Raw genomic sequence first — 14,446 nt, 5'->3', positions numbered from 1 at the left:
TGCTTTGGTCTAAAAAAAATAATATAGAAACGGCATTAAAAACAACATCATACAGTCATTGCATGTGGTGTAATGACTGTCTGTAGATCCTATTGCTTACATGTTAGACTACAACTTTTACTTTGAAGGACAAAGACCATGTGATTTAACACATGGTCACGTGACTTATTTGTTTTGATGAAAAAGGTAGATTAAAAGATGACTGACATTTTGAAAAACAAAGACAAACTAGAAAATGTGCTCCTCGGAGCACAGGTCTCCGCCAGTACTGATCCTGATTAATCCTGTCTTACCTATTTATATTACATATTATCACGTGTCACTTGACCAATGTTAGCTTGGCTGATGGAAGCTCACTTCAAAAAATATAAATGATTTTTTGAAGTGACATACCTATTTATAGGTTTCTATTTCGTCATGCGTCTCGCTAGCCAATCAAAGCACACCCTTTCAACATATTGTCACGTGTCACGTGAAGCTTGACCAATGTTAGCTTGGCGGACACACGGAAGGACGGAGACGAAAACATACTCTCCACCTCTGGCGGAGACAATAAAGATATTTTCCTTTGTCAGTCCCAAATCAAAAGATGCCAAAATACTAATCAGAATATCAGAAAAAAATTACCATTTTCCTGATTTTTGGGTAGGGTAAAAATTTGGAAAATTGAAGCCATTTTTTGATTTTTGTTCTCGGATGAAAAAATGGCAAAAGTAGTTTTTAAGAGCTTTTTTCAGTGTCAGTCCCAAATCAAAATATGCCAAAATACTAATCAGAATATTAGAAAAATTGAGCATTTTCCTGATTTTTTGGTGGGCTTAGAAAATTGGAAAAATGAAGCATTGTTTTATTTAGGTTCTGAAACGAAAATCAGTGAAATAGACTTTTCAGAAGTGAATTCGAATTGAATCTCAGATTATACTAAGATACCCCACACATCAAAGTGCCTATGGGATCTTAGTATAATCTGAGTTTCAATTTGGAAGTGACTATTTGAAAAATGAAGCAATGTTTTATTTGGATTCTGAAAGTAAAATCAGTCAAATAATTGTTTCAGAAGTGAATTGGAATTGAAGGTGAGATTATACTAAGATCCCCCGACCTACTAATCCTACATATTTACTCCTAGAAACCCCATTCAAACTTTTAAATGTTCATTTTACTCTATTGAGAGGGGCCAGACCTAATCTGCCAAGGGCAATTCTTTTTAGCAGATTAGTCTGGAACCAGGCTCGTTGTGACGTCACTCACGTTGATTGACAGCAGCAGACTGGGATCAATTCATTGCGGGTTGACTGATCTCAACCCCCCCCCCCCCCCCCCCCCCCCCCTTCCACCGCTCAAAAAAACAACAACTGTCAGACAACATAGATTCAATATTGATTCAATATTGATTCAATGTCTGTCCGATTATTCATATTCCATCCTAATTGGCTAACATTGGCCTCCAAAGTTTGCAGGAGAGGTCCGTTTTGAACAAAATGCCTCAAACCATGAACGCAGTGTGTGATTTCCATGAAGTTTTGCACACACATTCCCACTAGGCCGAGGAAGAAATGCCACCATTTTCACATTGGCCTGTTATAGCGCCACCAGCAGGTCTAATTTAGCAAAACACATTTTTGGAACAAAATGTCTCAAATCATGAATGCTGTGAAAGGCCTAAGAAGAAATGGCACTCTTTTCACATTAACCTATTATAGTGCCACCAGGAGGCCACAATAAACTACCTGACCTGGCGGAGACCTGTGCTCCGAGGAGCACTTTTCTAGTTTATTTTACTTTGGTTTGTTTTTACTTTGGCCACTGTACCATCCAGAAAGTAAACCATGCATCAAATTAAGGGAAAACGTTTACTTTCTCCAAGTGACTCAAGTGATTCACATATATTTTCCATTTCAATCGCTTTGAGTCAGCCTTTGAGAAGCCAAACCTTCACTGCAATAATAGAGTAATGAATTATGATGAGCTGCAGAATTCCCTTTAGATTACTCACTTCTATGATAGTGAGAATGAGTCAGAAATAACCGTGGACGGTCATACAGCTGAAGTAGCAGAGTGGCTCAGAGCCTCTGCCTGAAGACGAAGAGCCTAATATCTGCCCTGGTTAAGGAAAAATTCGCCTTTAGGCTAGTGGTTAAGATGTTTGGCATCCCTTCCTGCGCGGGAGACCCAGGTTCAATTCCCATTTGTACATCACATTTTAATTTAACCCCATAGGCCTGGCATTTGAGGGAAAATCATATTATATTATTAAGAATTAAAGATCACATAAGATAAAGGGTAACAAAAGCAATATTTGCCTGGTAAAATAGTAAAAAGAAAAACAGGCATTGTTTGAATTTAAAGGGTGGCACTGTACAGTATGTTGTAGGTAAGCAGCTTGCAGCCTAGTGATATCTGAAGAGCAAGTTGTTGTTTTCTTCTGAGGTCTTGGAGGCGTCTCATCTCTGGCAGGAATGGAGGAATCCCACAACTCCCAACAACAGGCCCAGGCATGAACAACGTCTGTATGTGTTGAGCACATTTTCAACAGAACAGAGTTCACGGGTTGTTGAGTGAGCACAAATAAAAATCTTTTTGCGAGTTTACCAACAAATACCAAAACTGCAATCTCCTCCCCCTTCTCATTCTATCACGCGCGCGCACACACACACACACACACACACACACGGATAGCTTTTGCAATATGACGTGTGGATTGCACACAAAACATTAATATATAGAGAAAGGAGTGGAGTCCTTGTAGGTTGATAAGGCTGTACAGCCTTTGGTTCATCATGTTGTTCATGTTCCAGCCATCCCATGCCAGTGAGTGTGCAGCCCCAGGGGCATTTGAGGCGGCACATAAAAGGAAGCCCCTCCACCTAATGTCAAATTTATCCTCCGTTTGTTGTACGACAAAGTGTAAATTGGCTATTAGAAGAGTTGAGCAAACAGAGTTGTAATGTGAAAAGCAGCTGGATACAGACATGACACATACCTTTTATGATTTAAAAGTCCATGGGAGAAGTTTTTATCTTGTCACGAGAATAATCTGCACACTTAAGCCAAAACAAAGAACATTGCTGTGGATTTGTATGGAATTGCATTAAGCTTAATAAATACCTACATCTACAGAAGAAAACAAGGCTCTAAACCTTTCACTAAGCACATTCAACAATAATTGTGACCATTTTCTCCTCTGCCTTTCTTGTACTGAACTGTTAAATGAAAAGGCAATATTGCTTGTCCTCCAAAAGGGGTGGAGAGCTACAAGCTAAAAGCTTAGTATACAAAGTCAAAACAAAGTAGTGGTAATGCATACTTAAAAATAGTTTATTAGATCGTTATAATAAAATAGAAATTGTTAGTACTGTACAGGTACATAATGGTACACATATGTGACAATTTCAGCAGTCCATCACAACACAGGCATATATATCACTCACAAGCAGTAAAATTCAGACATGGCACAGAAAATAATAATAAAAGCTAAAGCTAAAGTGACAGGGATAAGTAAATAGGCTACAATATATTTCCAGTGTAGACACTATGCTCATAAAATAACTATCTGACCACCATCTACTGCTGAAACGAACCTATGGCAACAAATTGTGGAATAATCCCATGATTTAGTTGCTCTGTTCAAGGACAGAGAGATGGTTTTGAAATCTTTAATACACATTAAAAATCCTCAGTGTTAATTTAACTCGGAGAGAGTACAAATGTAACCAAATGGATGTTTAAGTGTTATTTTAAAGGCATTGTAGGGAACATTAAGCCTAAATTTATAAAATATTTATATATATTTTTTTTCCCCTCTATCAGCCACTATATAATGATGCTGGGGTGATTTCCTGCTTTGAAACACAGTACTCTTTCTGAAAACCCTATTTTTCCTGCTTTGTTTACTGTTTGTGCAGTTCGTTTTCCGGCCACCAGGGGGTGATGCCTCCATAGACTTCCATAGACTTCCTTACGTCCCGGACAAACTTAACAACAACAACAACAATAGGGAAAATAGGGTTTTCAGAAAGAGGCCTGTGTTTCAAAGCAGGAAAACACCCCAGCATCATTATATAGTGGCTGATAGAGGGGAAAAAATGCAAAAAAAAATATATATAAATATTTTTTAAATTTAGGCTTAATGTTCCCTACAATGCCTTTAACACAGGATTTTACTGTGTAGCTGTCTTTGGCAGTTTACTCATAGTTTGACATCCTATCTTCATATTGGAAAATGACTATCAAGTAGCTTAAAACTATTTGTGTATAAAAACAACACAGAGTTAAGAAAAACATAGCAAAAGATTATAAAGGTTGCTCACTGTCAAATATTGAACATACTCAACTTATATAAATGCTACAGGTATAAACACAATACTCAACACACACATTGGACATGACCACAACATTCATGCAGACGTATCGTGCACACACTCACTCTGACGCCTGATTTATACTTGGTTGTGTGGTGCTGTCTCACACCGAAAATAGCCGTTCTACATCTATATCTCAGCACGGCAAGTTGTGAGCTTGGTGGATCTGCTATTTTCCGTGTGAGACACGATGCTCAACCAAGTATAACTCAGACATTTAAGACACATACACAGTAGAACATTTGTTCTGGTATAGCCTTGATTATCTGAGCTTTGATACCTGTAAAACTGTTCTGAAGATATCTTCAGGGATGGTGTGTGCCACGATTGAAGGCTAGTGGTTATTGTCTTTATGAGTCCACAAGTTATCGTAGATGTAGTGGTGCACATAGTCGGTGTTGTCGTATATCTGTTCTTAGTTGTAGTAATGTGTTCATGCATTGTAGTAGTGGTTTCCTGGTTGTGAGTCAGGGGCTTGCGGGTTGGGTTTACGTTCCAGGTGTTCATTCTCGGCCGGGTCTTCTCGTGTAGATGGCCCGTGAAGGGGCCGCTGCTTAAAGAAGTCTGAGACATAACGGACCTGAGAGGAGAGGACAGGAGAGGAGTAAAAACACCCTAGCAGTGAGCAAGGTTATTAAAGGTTTGTATTTTACCCATTTCTGCCCAACCAAATTTCCCACCATTTCACTTTTTGCTACAACTCCTATTTCATATTAACTCTGGAGTCATGTGATAAACATTAGAGCTCTTCGCAGATCCAAAATGACCGACCAGAACACTAATGGACCCATGGTATTTGTTCCAAGACCCAATTGGTTCAAAGAATCTTTTCAAATAATGGAACCGAACCCGTATGTACCCGTCAAATTGTTTCCAAGATCATAGTGGACCCAGCTTTTTTTTAAATAAAGACAGACCCGGACCCTAATTGGACTCATTGGAAACAAATGTGCCACCGGGCCACAAATGCTACATAAATAGTTTGTTGCAGAAATGATTTGTTTTCACCAAATTAGGTATAAATGGTCTTGTGTGCCATGTGACAATGAGCGTCAAACAGGGTTTTGATACTATATTGCTTGCTTGTAGTTCCCTTAAAAATGTGTGGGCGCAATAACCCGCCATATATCATGAACAGAACAAATTAAAAAACAACTTATAACTAATTAAATTGGAGGGCCCTCTAGCACCTCTAAAAGTGCTTTCACTTTTGCCCATAGGGGGCATCACAATTGTGAAAAGTTGCAATGTCTGTTGTACAAACTCATTTCCCCCATAGCTAACTCGTGTCCTGATGGCTATACCCCATGACTGACACAGCCCTGGGTAGGCAACCCAGCCTGGCAGAGATCTGTGCTCTGAGGAGCGCACTTCTAGTTTTTATTAGTTTCACTATTCGATTTTTATTATACGATGGCGGTTATGTGTCAGGGGCAAGATTTAACAAGTTCAGAATAGGTATTGTGCAATACAAACACCACAGGCATGTAGACATCTTAATGAGCACATGCACCAATACCTTCTCATGCTTGTTGTGTTGACAAATTTGACAACATTCACAAATACAAAAAGTAAGATATTTTGTGAATATTTGTATGCCATTTTAGTTTATTTTAAGTACATCATAGTTTCAGTTAGCAGTACATTTTGATTACTAGTTACTATTTTGAAGTTTTATAACCTTGGCAGTGACTGAGCATAGAGTGTTTTTTGGCAAACTACAAGCACAATAAAATGCATTTACATGTTACATGTCTAGATTAATTTGAAATAAATTACTAACCCTAAAACCCTTTTGGGGCAGAATTAAACATACAGTATATTATACCCCTATACTCACAGTGAGCACAGCGATGAGGGCTCCTTGAAGCATTCCAACCAACACATCGCTCCAGTGGTGTTTGTAGTCAGACACTCGTGTGTATGCTACATACACAGCAAATGCCACCAGGAAGAACTGGATGGTGGGTCTGACCAGGCGTGTCCATTTGCCCTGCATACGCGCCTGTACATACAGCTGCACATACACAAACATGCACCCATATATTTTGAATACGTCATGATACAGATCAGTCATTTTACCACTTAAACCCTACTTAGTTGACTGGGGTCCCTTAGGGATTTATAGTAGGCCAGCTCCTTTTCCCCCTTACATCAAATCTCTTCACTGAAAATAGCCAATGTACCTGTAACCTCACAATGCGTTGCATTCCGACCTGTGAGCTTGTAGATATGCTATTCTCCACAAATGTTCGCAATAGAATAGGGATGCTAGGGTTCGGGCGGTTAAAACGAAGAAAAAACATAATGTTTTTTTTTTAATAGACACAGCTATTATTAGGACCGTGAAGAGAGACGGGAAATATGGCATAGAGACAAAGGCTCTTCCTACTGTGCAATCACAACACACAAACCCATAACAGTAAAATGTTTTTTAAATATGTCAAAATGATGTGACACTTACCGACAGAAAGAGCATGCAGTACATCCCAAATGAGGAGTGACCAGAGTAAAATGATAACCTAGGAAGGAAGGTAAAGATGGGAGACCATACATTATCTTTACAGTAACTAACTATGGAACGGTACGCGTACAGATCAGTGTTTCTCCATGCTCTTCATATGTACAGTACTTGAATAATTCTAGTTCCTTGAGTACATTATTTCTGGTCAAAGAATGTTTAATATATACATACTAATACATTTTAAGAACTTTGAACCCAGCTGAGGTAACTCTCAGCTCTGCTGTCCCTAACCACATGTTCACATCCCATCCTTTAATATCACCTATAAAGACCACACACACACACACACACACACACACACACACACACACACACACACACACGATGTAATCTTCTCTAAAAAACTGTATAGTGGCCCACTCGTACTTATGAAACTCTTAACATTTTATATCGTCTTGTATTTATTAGCTCTGGCACCGTGCGCTACATCCTGTTACTGTTAGCCTGGCTCCACCCCCTGAATCCTTTGCTTCGCATTCAGGGTCTGGTGACGCTGTCGAAGGCGGGTGTTTCTCGGTTGAAAATCTGTACGACGAATCGGGATCGGGATAATCCAGTATGAACCAATCGCGTTGGTTCATAGTGGAGTCCCACTTTGGCCACGCCCCCATCTCAGAAATCGGCTGCATTGAGTGAATAATGGAGTGAAACGAAATGAAAATTCAGGCTGAGAGTCAGGCTAACATCCTGTATAAAAAGGCACAATACCAATACATATTTTTATTAGTATTATTGTCTCCCGCAGGCCGAAGGCATGGCCAAGACTATGTTTGAACCCTGTCCGTCCGTCTGTGACCATCTAATCTCCGGCACCGTTGGCCCTATCAACGTGATACTGTGCACACACACTCCCTGGATGCCAGAGCAGAACCTCTTCCCCAAAGTTTTCACACCGGCCTGGTATAGCGCCACCAGGAAGCCGAATTTTTTCTATTTTATCATTCCTACAGATTTTGTCCAAACATCAGAGGAGCACTTTTTCTAGTGATTATTGTTGTTGTTATAAAATCCAGCAAACACGCTCATGTCCATAAAAGTATTGTTGTTTTAGGGTATAGAAAGTTTTAGTTGTTTCTGCTTCTGAATCAATGAAGTGATGAAGTCATACCTGGACTCGGTAACATTGCGGAGGTTGCCGGTGCAATTGATGTGCAGTGTGTATCCATTGCAAACGCTTGGAGCACATACGGCGAGGAAGTTTGGGCGGGGCCGGCCTATGGTGAACTTAGCCAGGTCAGTCAGCGACTGGCTAACGGCGCCTCCAAACAGGAAGGTGCCCACTACCTTGTAGAGCGCTGCGAGGTACTGGTTGAACTGGGAGTTGGAGCGAAGTCGCTTGGTGTACACCAGGTACGCCTCTCCCGTTGTGATCTGTGGAGTGAATTGGGGGGAATAAGCACCGAAAATGCACATAGGAGTGGTGATAATAACAGATGCCATAGTTGCTATCCTTATTTTCCCAACACTCAGCACAATATAATTTCCCTAAATACTTTATTATCTCTGGTCAGAATAAAGCCATTAACCATTCTAAGCAATGTTTACTGTCTATTATGTTTGTTTTTAGTTTTAGAGGTACATTTTTTCACCTTTTATCTAGCTTCTAATTCCAATTACTAATGATGAATTCATAACTTACTTCAGAACGCCTGTTCTGGTTGTTAACACATTACATTCTTCCAACTGAGAGCTACACACATTACAAATCCTTTATAATGAAAATGACGACACCAGGCTGAGTACACAGTAATTGCGGGTCCAGCATTACACTATCCAATGTAGGTGTTGGTACTCACAATGAGTATGGAGCAGCTAATGGTGACCGCTGCCATGGCCCCATGGGAGATGGTGTCCCTCTTGTATGGGTAGCTGATGCTTTTGTCATCACAGTAGATTCCCCTCTGGTAGGGGCTGAACATTAGAGTGAGGATGACTGAGGGCAGGCCCGCTGGAGAGAGGGAGGGAGAAGAACAGAACAGATCAGCGGTTCCACTCAGCCACCGTGACTAGAACATTGACAGACTCGACATTGACACACAATGAGGCCAGATTTACCATGAAGCTCAAGGACCTCTAGTTTGAGGGTGGTAAACAAGAATGTTTGACACCCAGCAGCAGAATCGGTACAGCTGGCTCTCTAAAGCAGGGGTCTTCCACGTTTTCAGGCCAAGGACCCCCTAGCTGAGAGATAGATGAAGCAGGGACCCCCTCTATATTGAATGAAATTGCGTTTCAGATAAACTTTTGCTGCTCTTTTTTCCCTCTACACCTATCACTCTTTGCCAAAAATAGCCGATCTACAAGCTCACAACGGCTCGCAGCGCGAGGCGTTGTGAGCTTGTAGATCTGCTATTTTTGGCTAAAGTTCTCCTAAGAAAAGGGATGCTAGGGTTCAAATGGTTAATGTAAAAAAAAAAATCATATCACACAAAGATTTGGCGGACCCCCTGTAGTAGCTCTGAGGACCCCCGGGCCCCTAGGGGTCCCCCTGTTGAAGACCCCTGCTCTAAAGGACTAAAAAGATGTCCTCATGAAACTTGCTCTGTGAGCACGATCCAATCTAATGTTGTTCTCCAAATAAAGAGGGATGTGACGTTCATTTGCTAGTTAGATAAGGCTGTCATGGAATAGTCAAACTGGCACGGTGTCAGCAGAATATTACTGGCATGCCCACATAAAGAACCTCAAAATAATTGGGGATCTCTGCAGCAGCAGGATATTCTGTGAAACTGTGCCAAACTTGGAGAAAAGACACTGCCGTGTAGTTATCGGCCAAGCGCGCCAGCTGTAACGATAAGGAGTTACAGCACTAGTCTGCCTAGTCCCCCCCCCACCCACACACACACACACACACACACACAATGTACTACTTGAAAAAGACCCTGTTGTAGTAATGCAAATAGCAGGCTACAGACCGTTTCTCAGATACATTTGATTTAGGCTGGTGTGAGTGGCTACAGTAGTGATACCAACAGGTAGTAGTCAGGGTAACAGTACTATAGTTGTTCGCAAAATCACAAAAGCCCCTTAGGAAGTCCACCCGGCTGAGGGCAGAGCAGAGTTCAGGGCAGATCCATCAGCTCTGCGTTGACAAGTTACACATGTGCCACTCTACCACGACAGAGGCTCAGGAAGCAGCCAGAGACAGACAAAATAATCGGGGCAGAAGGTCTCATTGTACCCAACAATACAGAGAGGGTTTGTCACCAGTACGGCTCAGTGAGGAAGGCTCGGCCTCTAGAAGCCGCATCCCCCCCCCCATCTCCCCCCACAGAGGAAGCTCCTGTCACCATGGGTACACTGCTGGGCAGAACAGCCTTGACCTATGACCTTGGCGCAGCATTTACAGAGTCAAGGGCCTGGGAGCCAAAAACTTGACCGGACGGATGTACAGCCCTCAATGTAAATGTGTCCATCAATGCACACACACACACACACACATCTCAAAATGAGCTGATTGCTTTCTTTTTTCTTCCCCATGTAAAATGTACACATACAGTGTGCATGCATATGTCCAACCAACCACACATGTATACATACGCATACAAGTGAAGCTGTAAGGGGTTCAGATAACCATGTATTTATAGTGTCATCATGTGAAATTCCCTCAAACTGATCTCTCACGGAAGAGGTCCTCTTATTTCTAATTCCTCCACCCCCATCTCCTTCACATGCTTGTGAGGAGAGAGACAAATAGAGGAGGAGAGGGAGAAAGGAGGGGGGGGCAGAGACATCGAAAGATGATAACTTTAGGTTACTTGCATAACCCTAGTTCTCCGATTAGCATGAGTGAGTGTCTCACTACGGGAACGCGGAACGCCCCCAAGTTTCAGAGTGACGCAGAGGGAGCCAGGACAAAAGCTCAGGTCCAGACTGGCACAGTGGCACCAGACGAACATAAACCTGTCTCTTAAATCTAAACAGGACAATAGCCGAGCTCTACTAGCTTGATGTCAGGAACTTTCGACACTCAAGCCTTTAAATAGCGTTCCTGTTTTTAAGAACTATATGCTGTACTGCTGTCAGTTAATGAGTGTGACGTCGGAGTGTGAGCTGTGTATTTGTTCGGTCAGAGTGTGAGCACTGGAGTTTTTCGGTCATAGTGTGAGTTGTGGATTTGTTCGCTCATGTGCCACAGCGAGGCTCTCAACAGATTGTTTCCTTCCTCAAAGAGATGTGCCACCTGCTGTGAAAGGGAAAACTTAAAACACACACGCACGGGTAAACATGTTCCAGACAGGTAATTTTAGCAAGAAAATTCCAGCATGATGTCACTGACGTAGAGTGAGGACATTAAAAAGTGTGTTTATGTGTGTCTGAGCTCATTGTTTTAGCTAGAATCAGGTGTGACTGTGACCATTATACTGAAGTCTCCCCACTTCCACTTCCCCTCCTCCCTCTGGCTGTGTCTCAGTGTTAGTCCTCTCCACCGACGTTACAAAGAAATCCTGCAAATACTAAATCGTGGTTTTGAGTTTCAACCGAAAGCAATTTACTGAACACACAGATGCTTTTCTCTATAGGGATTATACAGGATATAGTTCTCACCCGTATTAAGGAGGCCTAACATGGAGTTGGGTTTCTCACGGAGGCCCAAAGGCCTTCCAGACGGCCCCCAGTCAAAATCAATTGCATTTCGCTAATGTTTCATTCATTACAAGGATATCCCAAAAAGATTGTCTTCTCAGACAGGACCCCTGCAAGACCAAGTCTTATTTAATGGCAGTGTGTGGCCGAAAGCAAATCTATTAGATGATGTTCCATAGCATCAATACAAATGGTAACCAGCCATCATGTAGATGTTTACGGTAGGGTAAAGTGGCATAACTTGACGTGCATCAGTGGCGCTAGCATCATTGGCGCTTTGTATCTGTCAGGGCCTTAAAAAGGTGTGCAGATGGGTTGCCAATTTCAGCCCATCAAGAGAGAGTACACATTTATCAGCTTAAATGTAGAGTGTTATACAGTTCCAACTTTGTCTGCTCATTTATTTGTTTAATCACTTACAATTCACTTCTTTATTCTCTATGAGTTTTCTCTGCTGCTTGGATGAAATTGGTATCACAACCCGAAAATGTACCACCAATGTGGAACCAGCCCATGTCTCTGGTCAGCCATGCTCTTCTTTGAAGTATGGGCCAATTAGTGTTTGTTCTGCAGGGTGCAAGGATAACATTTAGATAAGAGATGGCTTGTTTGACACAGGTCCCCTGGTGGTGGGATGTGTAGGCGGACCGAGGCAGGCCGTGACGATACAAACATACACACAGATGTGCGCACATAACACACGTCCATGCATGGACAAACGAATACGCACGCACACCATTACCATGTACATTACGCTTGTGTAAACAGTAAACACACACACATGCGCTTGTGTGCGTGTGATGCACAAAAATAATTTCACAACAGGATCTGCAAGGAAGTCAATTCCCCTTTCATACTGTCCACGCTCCAGTGCCATCTCTTTTGGTGTACTCTCTGGGGGCAGAGCCCATAGAGAGTTCCTATTATCTTAGTGGAGCAGCCTGTTTTTATGGGCTGTATTATTCCAGAGGGCCTGGTATGTTTTTATAGGCCTCCGTTATAAACCACCAGCCCCCCCCCCCAAGAGGCTGGGCTGAGCTGGTAGAGATGGAGAAAGGCCAGGAGAGAGAGGCACAGATCAAAGAAAATGACTACAAGTAACGATCAAGCTCCTGACAGATACCCAGCGTTCTCTCAGATGGAACACTCTTGTAGTGACGACAGCGGGAAACGTTTATGTCCCGTGGTGGAACATTATATGTCTTTCTTATTTCATTCCAGTGTCATTGTAACAATTACGTTTTTTGTTTTTTTTTACCGTTTGACAATGGCAAGTTGGAGATTGACAAACACTGTAGAGAATAATTATGTTCTTTCCTTGGAAATGAGTCATGCACACTGGCATACACAGTTTTTCTATTTGGAAACAAAACAGACAGGACGGCCAGAGAGCAGATAAAGGAAGCAGAGAAAGTATTGTTTTACACTTTCACAATTGCTTCTGGCAGCAGCATTGTGTCTGATTCCTCCATGAGAAAATAAACATGGTGGAATTTGGGATCGGACACAAGTACAACTTCCCCTTGACCTCTGACCTGACAGGAAGTGGAACAGTTCCTGAAGTGTTTGAGATAAGACGTGTTGGCCCACGTCGCCAATGTCACAAAGCTGCCACATCCAACAGAAACAACAGCAAATGACTGTGACCCTCTCTGATCACAGCCACCCGTTGCCAAGGCTGAGCTGCTTTGGGAAACGAGTGAATGGACTCCATTTAAGTGGTAAATAGACTGCATATAGCGCCTTTCTCCAAAGCGTCTTACAATGCATTTCACATTCACCCACACATTCTGATTCTAATTCACACACATCGAAGGTAGAGGGTACCGTGCAAGGCACCAACCTGCTCATCAGGAGCAGTTAGGGATTCAGTGTCTTTTTCAAGGACACCTCGGCACGCAGCCAGGATGAGCCAGGGATCGAACCATTAACCTTCCGATTCCAAGACCTCCTGAGCCACTGCCGTCCCAGTGCGTCTTGCTCAAGGACTCTTCGACACGCAGCCAGGTGGTTCCTCCAACTTCATCTTAAGCCTGATAAATATGTAGTTTCATGCCAGTGTTGCACACCGAAAATAGCTAATCTACAAGCTCGCAACGCGTCACGGCTATTTCAGCGGTACGGCGCAGCGCGCAACCAAGTATAAATCAGGAATTACATCAGTGTTGTTCTAAAATAGGTGTCTTTGTTTTGAGGTTGTTTAGAAAATCAACAACCCATAAACATCAAATATAAAAATTCTAAAGACTAAATTCTAAAGTCTTAAGAATTCAAAAACCATTGGTTTCTCATTTCCAAGTGAACATCATTTGATCAAGGTTTAGCAGCTTGGTTGGAAGATCGCCCATTTTTTATGTGAATGTTTCTTTTTAGGGAATTTCCTGGACACTCTGCGGAGAAAGGAAAAAGAACAGTGTAATTCTGTGGTATTTGTTTTTCATGAAGTGAACACTACTACGGCTTGAAATCCTCAAATCAGTGAAAAAAGGAGATACCAGAGAAAGTAAAGCTTAATTTGTGTGTGTCGCACAACAGCGTCGCTTTCTGAAAATCTGTAATTTTCAGCAAACACCATCATGCTACAGATTATTAACTTGGCTTAAAGCCGTACTATATATAGCAAAAGGAATTCTTAAAAAGAATAGTTAGATTTTTTTTTTAAATAGAAGATTTTCTGAAAACTTAGGTTAGGATTTAGAAGGCTTTTTTTTATCGGCTTCAGGTCTAAATAGGTTAAGAGAATGATGCTCCCTATGAAGTCCCCTGGCATAATTATATGTAACCTTCCTCTCACCATGCATGCACCCAAATGTACTGACTCACACACCATAGCTGTAGTTGTTGAGCACAGGGTACTCTACCTCTAAGCAGCCAGCCTGTCCATTCTCTCTCTATATATCTCTCCCTCCCTCCATCTCTTTTCACACAGGAATGTAAGGGAGCACAAGTCAACAACACTTCCCACTTCACACTG

At 41.9% G+C, this 14,446-nt stretch overlaps 1 protein-coding gene across 1 annotated transcript in view; it reads right to left on the bottom strand.

Moving 5' to 3' along the window:
• Positions 1-3,294: 3,294 nt before the first annotated feature.
• Positions 3,295-14,446, bottom strand: part of LOC311036616 (phospholipid phosphatase 2-like) — an 18,091-nt gene continuing 6,939 nt past the window's right edge. Inside the window, exons 2-6 of the mRNA XM_084045439.1 lie at positions 8,682-8,833; positions 7,994-8,256; positions 6,826-6,883; positions 6,202-6,378; positions 3,295-4,941 (exon numbers count right to left, since the gene is read on the bottom strand). Of these exons, the coding sequence (XP_083901565.1) occupies positions 4,795-4,941; positions 6,202-6,378; positions 6,826-6,883; positions 7,994-8,256; positions 8,682-8,833 (797 nt within the window). The 3' untranslated portion in view covers positions 3,295-4,794. The remainder of the gene's footprint in view (positions 4,942-6,201; positions 6,379-6,825; positions 6,884-7,993; positions 8,257-8,681; positions 8,834-14,446) is intronic.

Source organism: Gymnoscopelus microlampas, assembly GCF_963454915.1.
Source record: "Gymnoscopelus microlampas genome assembly, chromosome: 20".
In the NCBI taxonomy this organism is placed as follows: domain Eukaryota; kingdom Metazoa; phylum Chordata; class Actinopteri; order Myctophiformes; family Myctophidae; genus Gymnoscopelus; species Gymnoscopelus microlampas.
The sequence above is the reverse complement of the archived record's forward strand: the minus strand, read 5'-3'. Positions and strand labels throughout refer to the sequence as shown.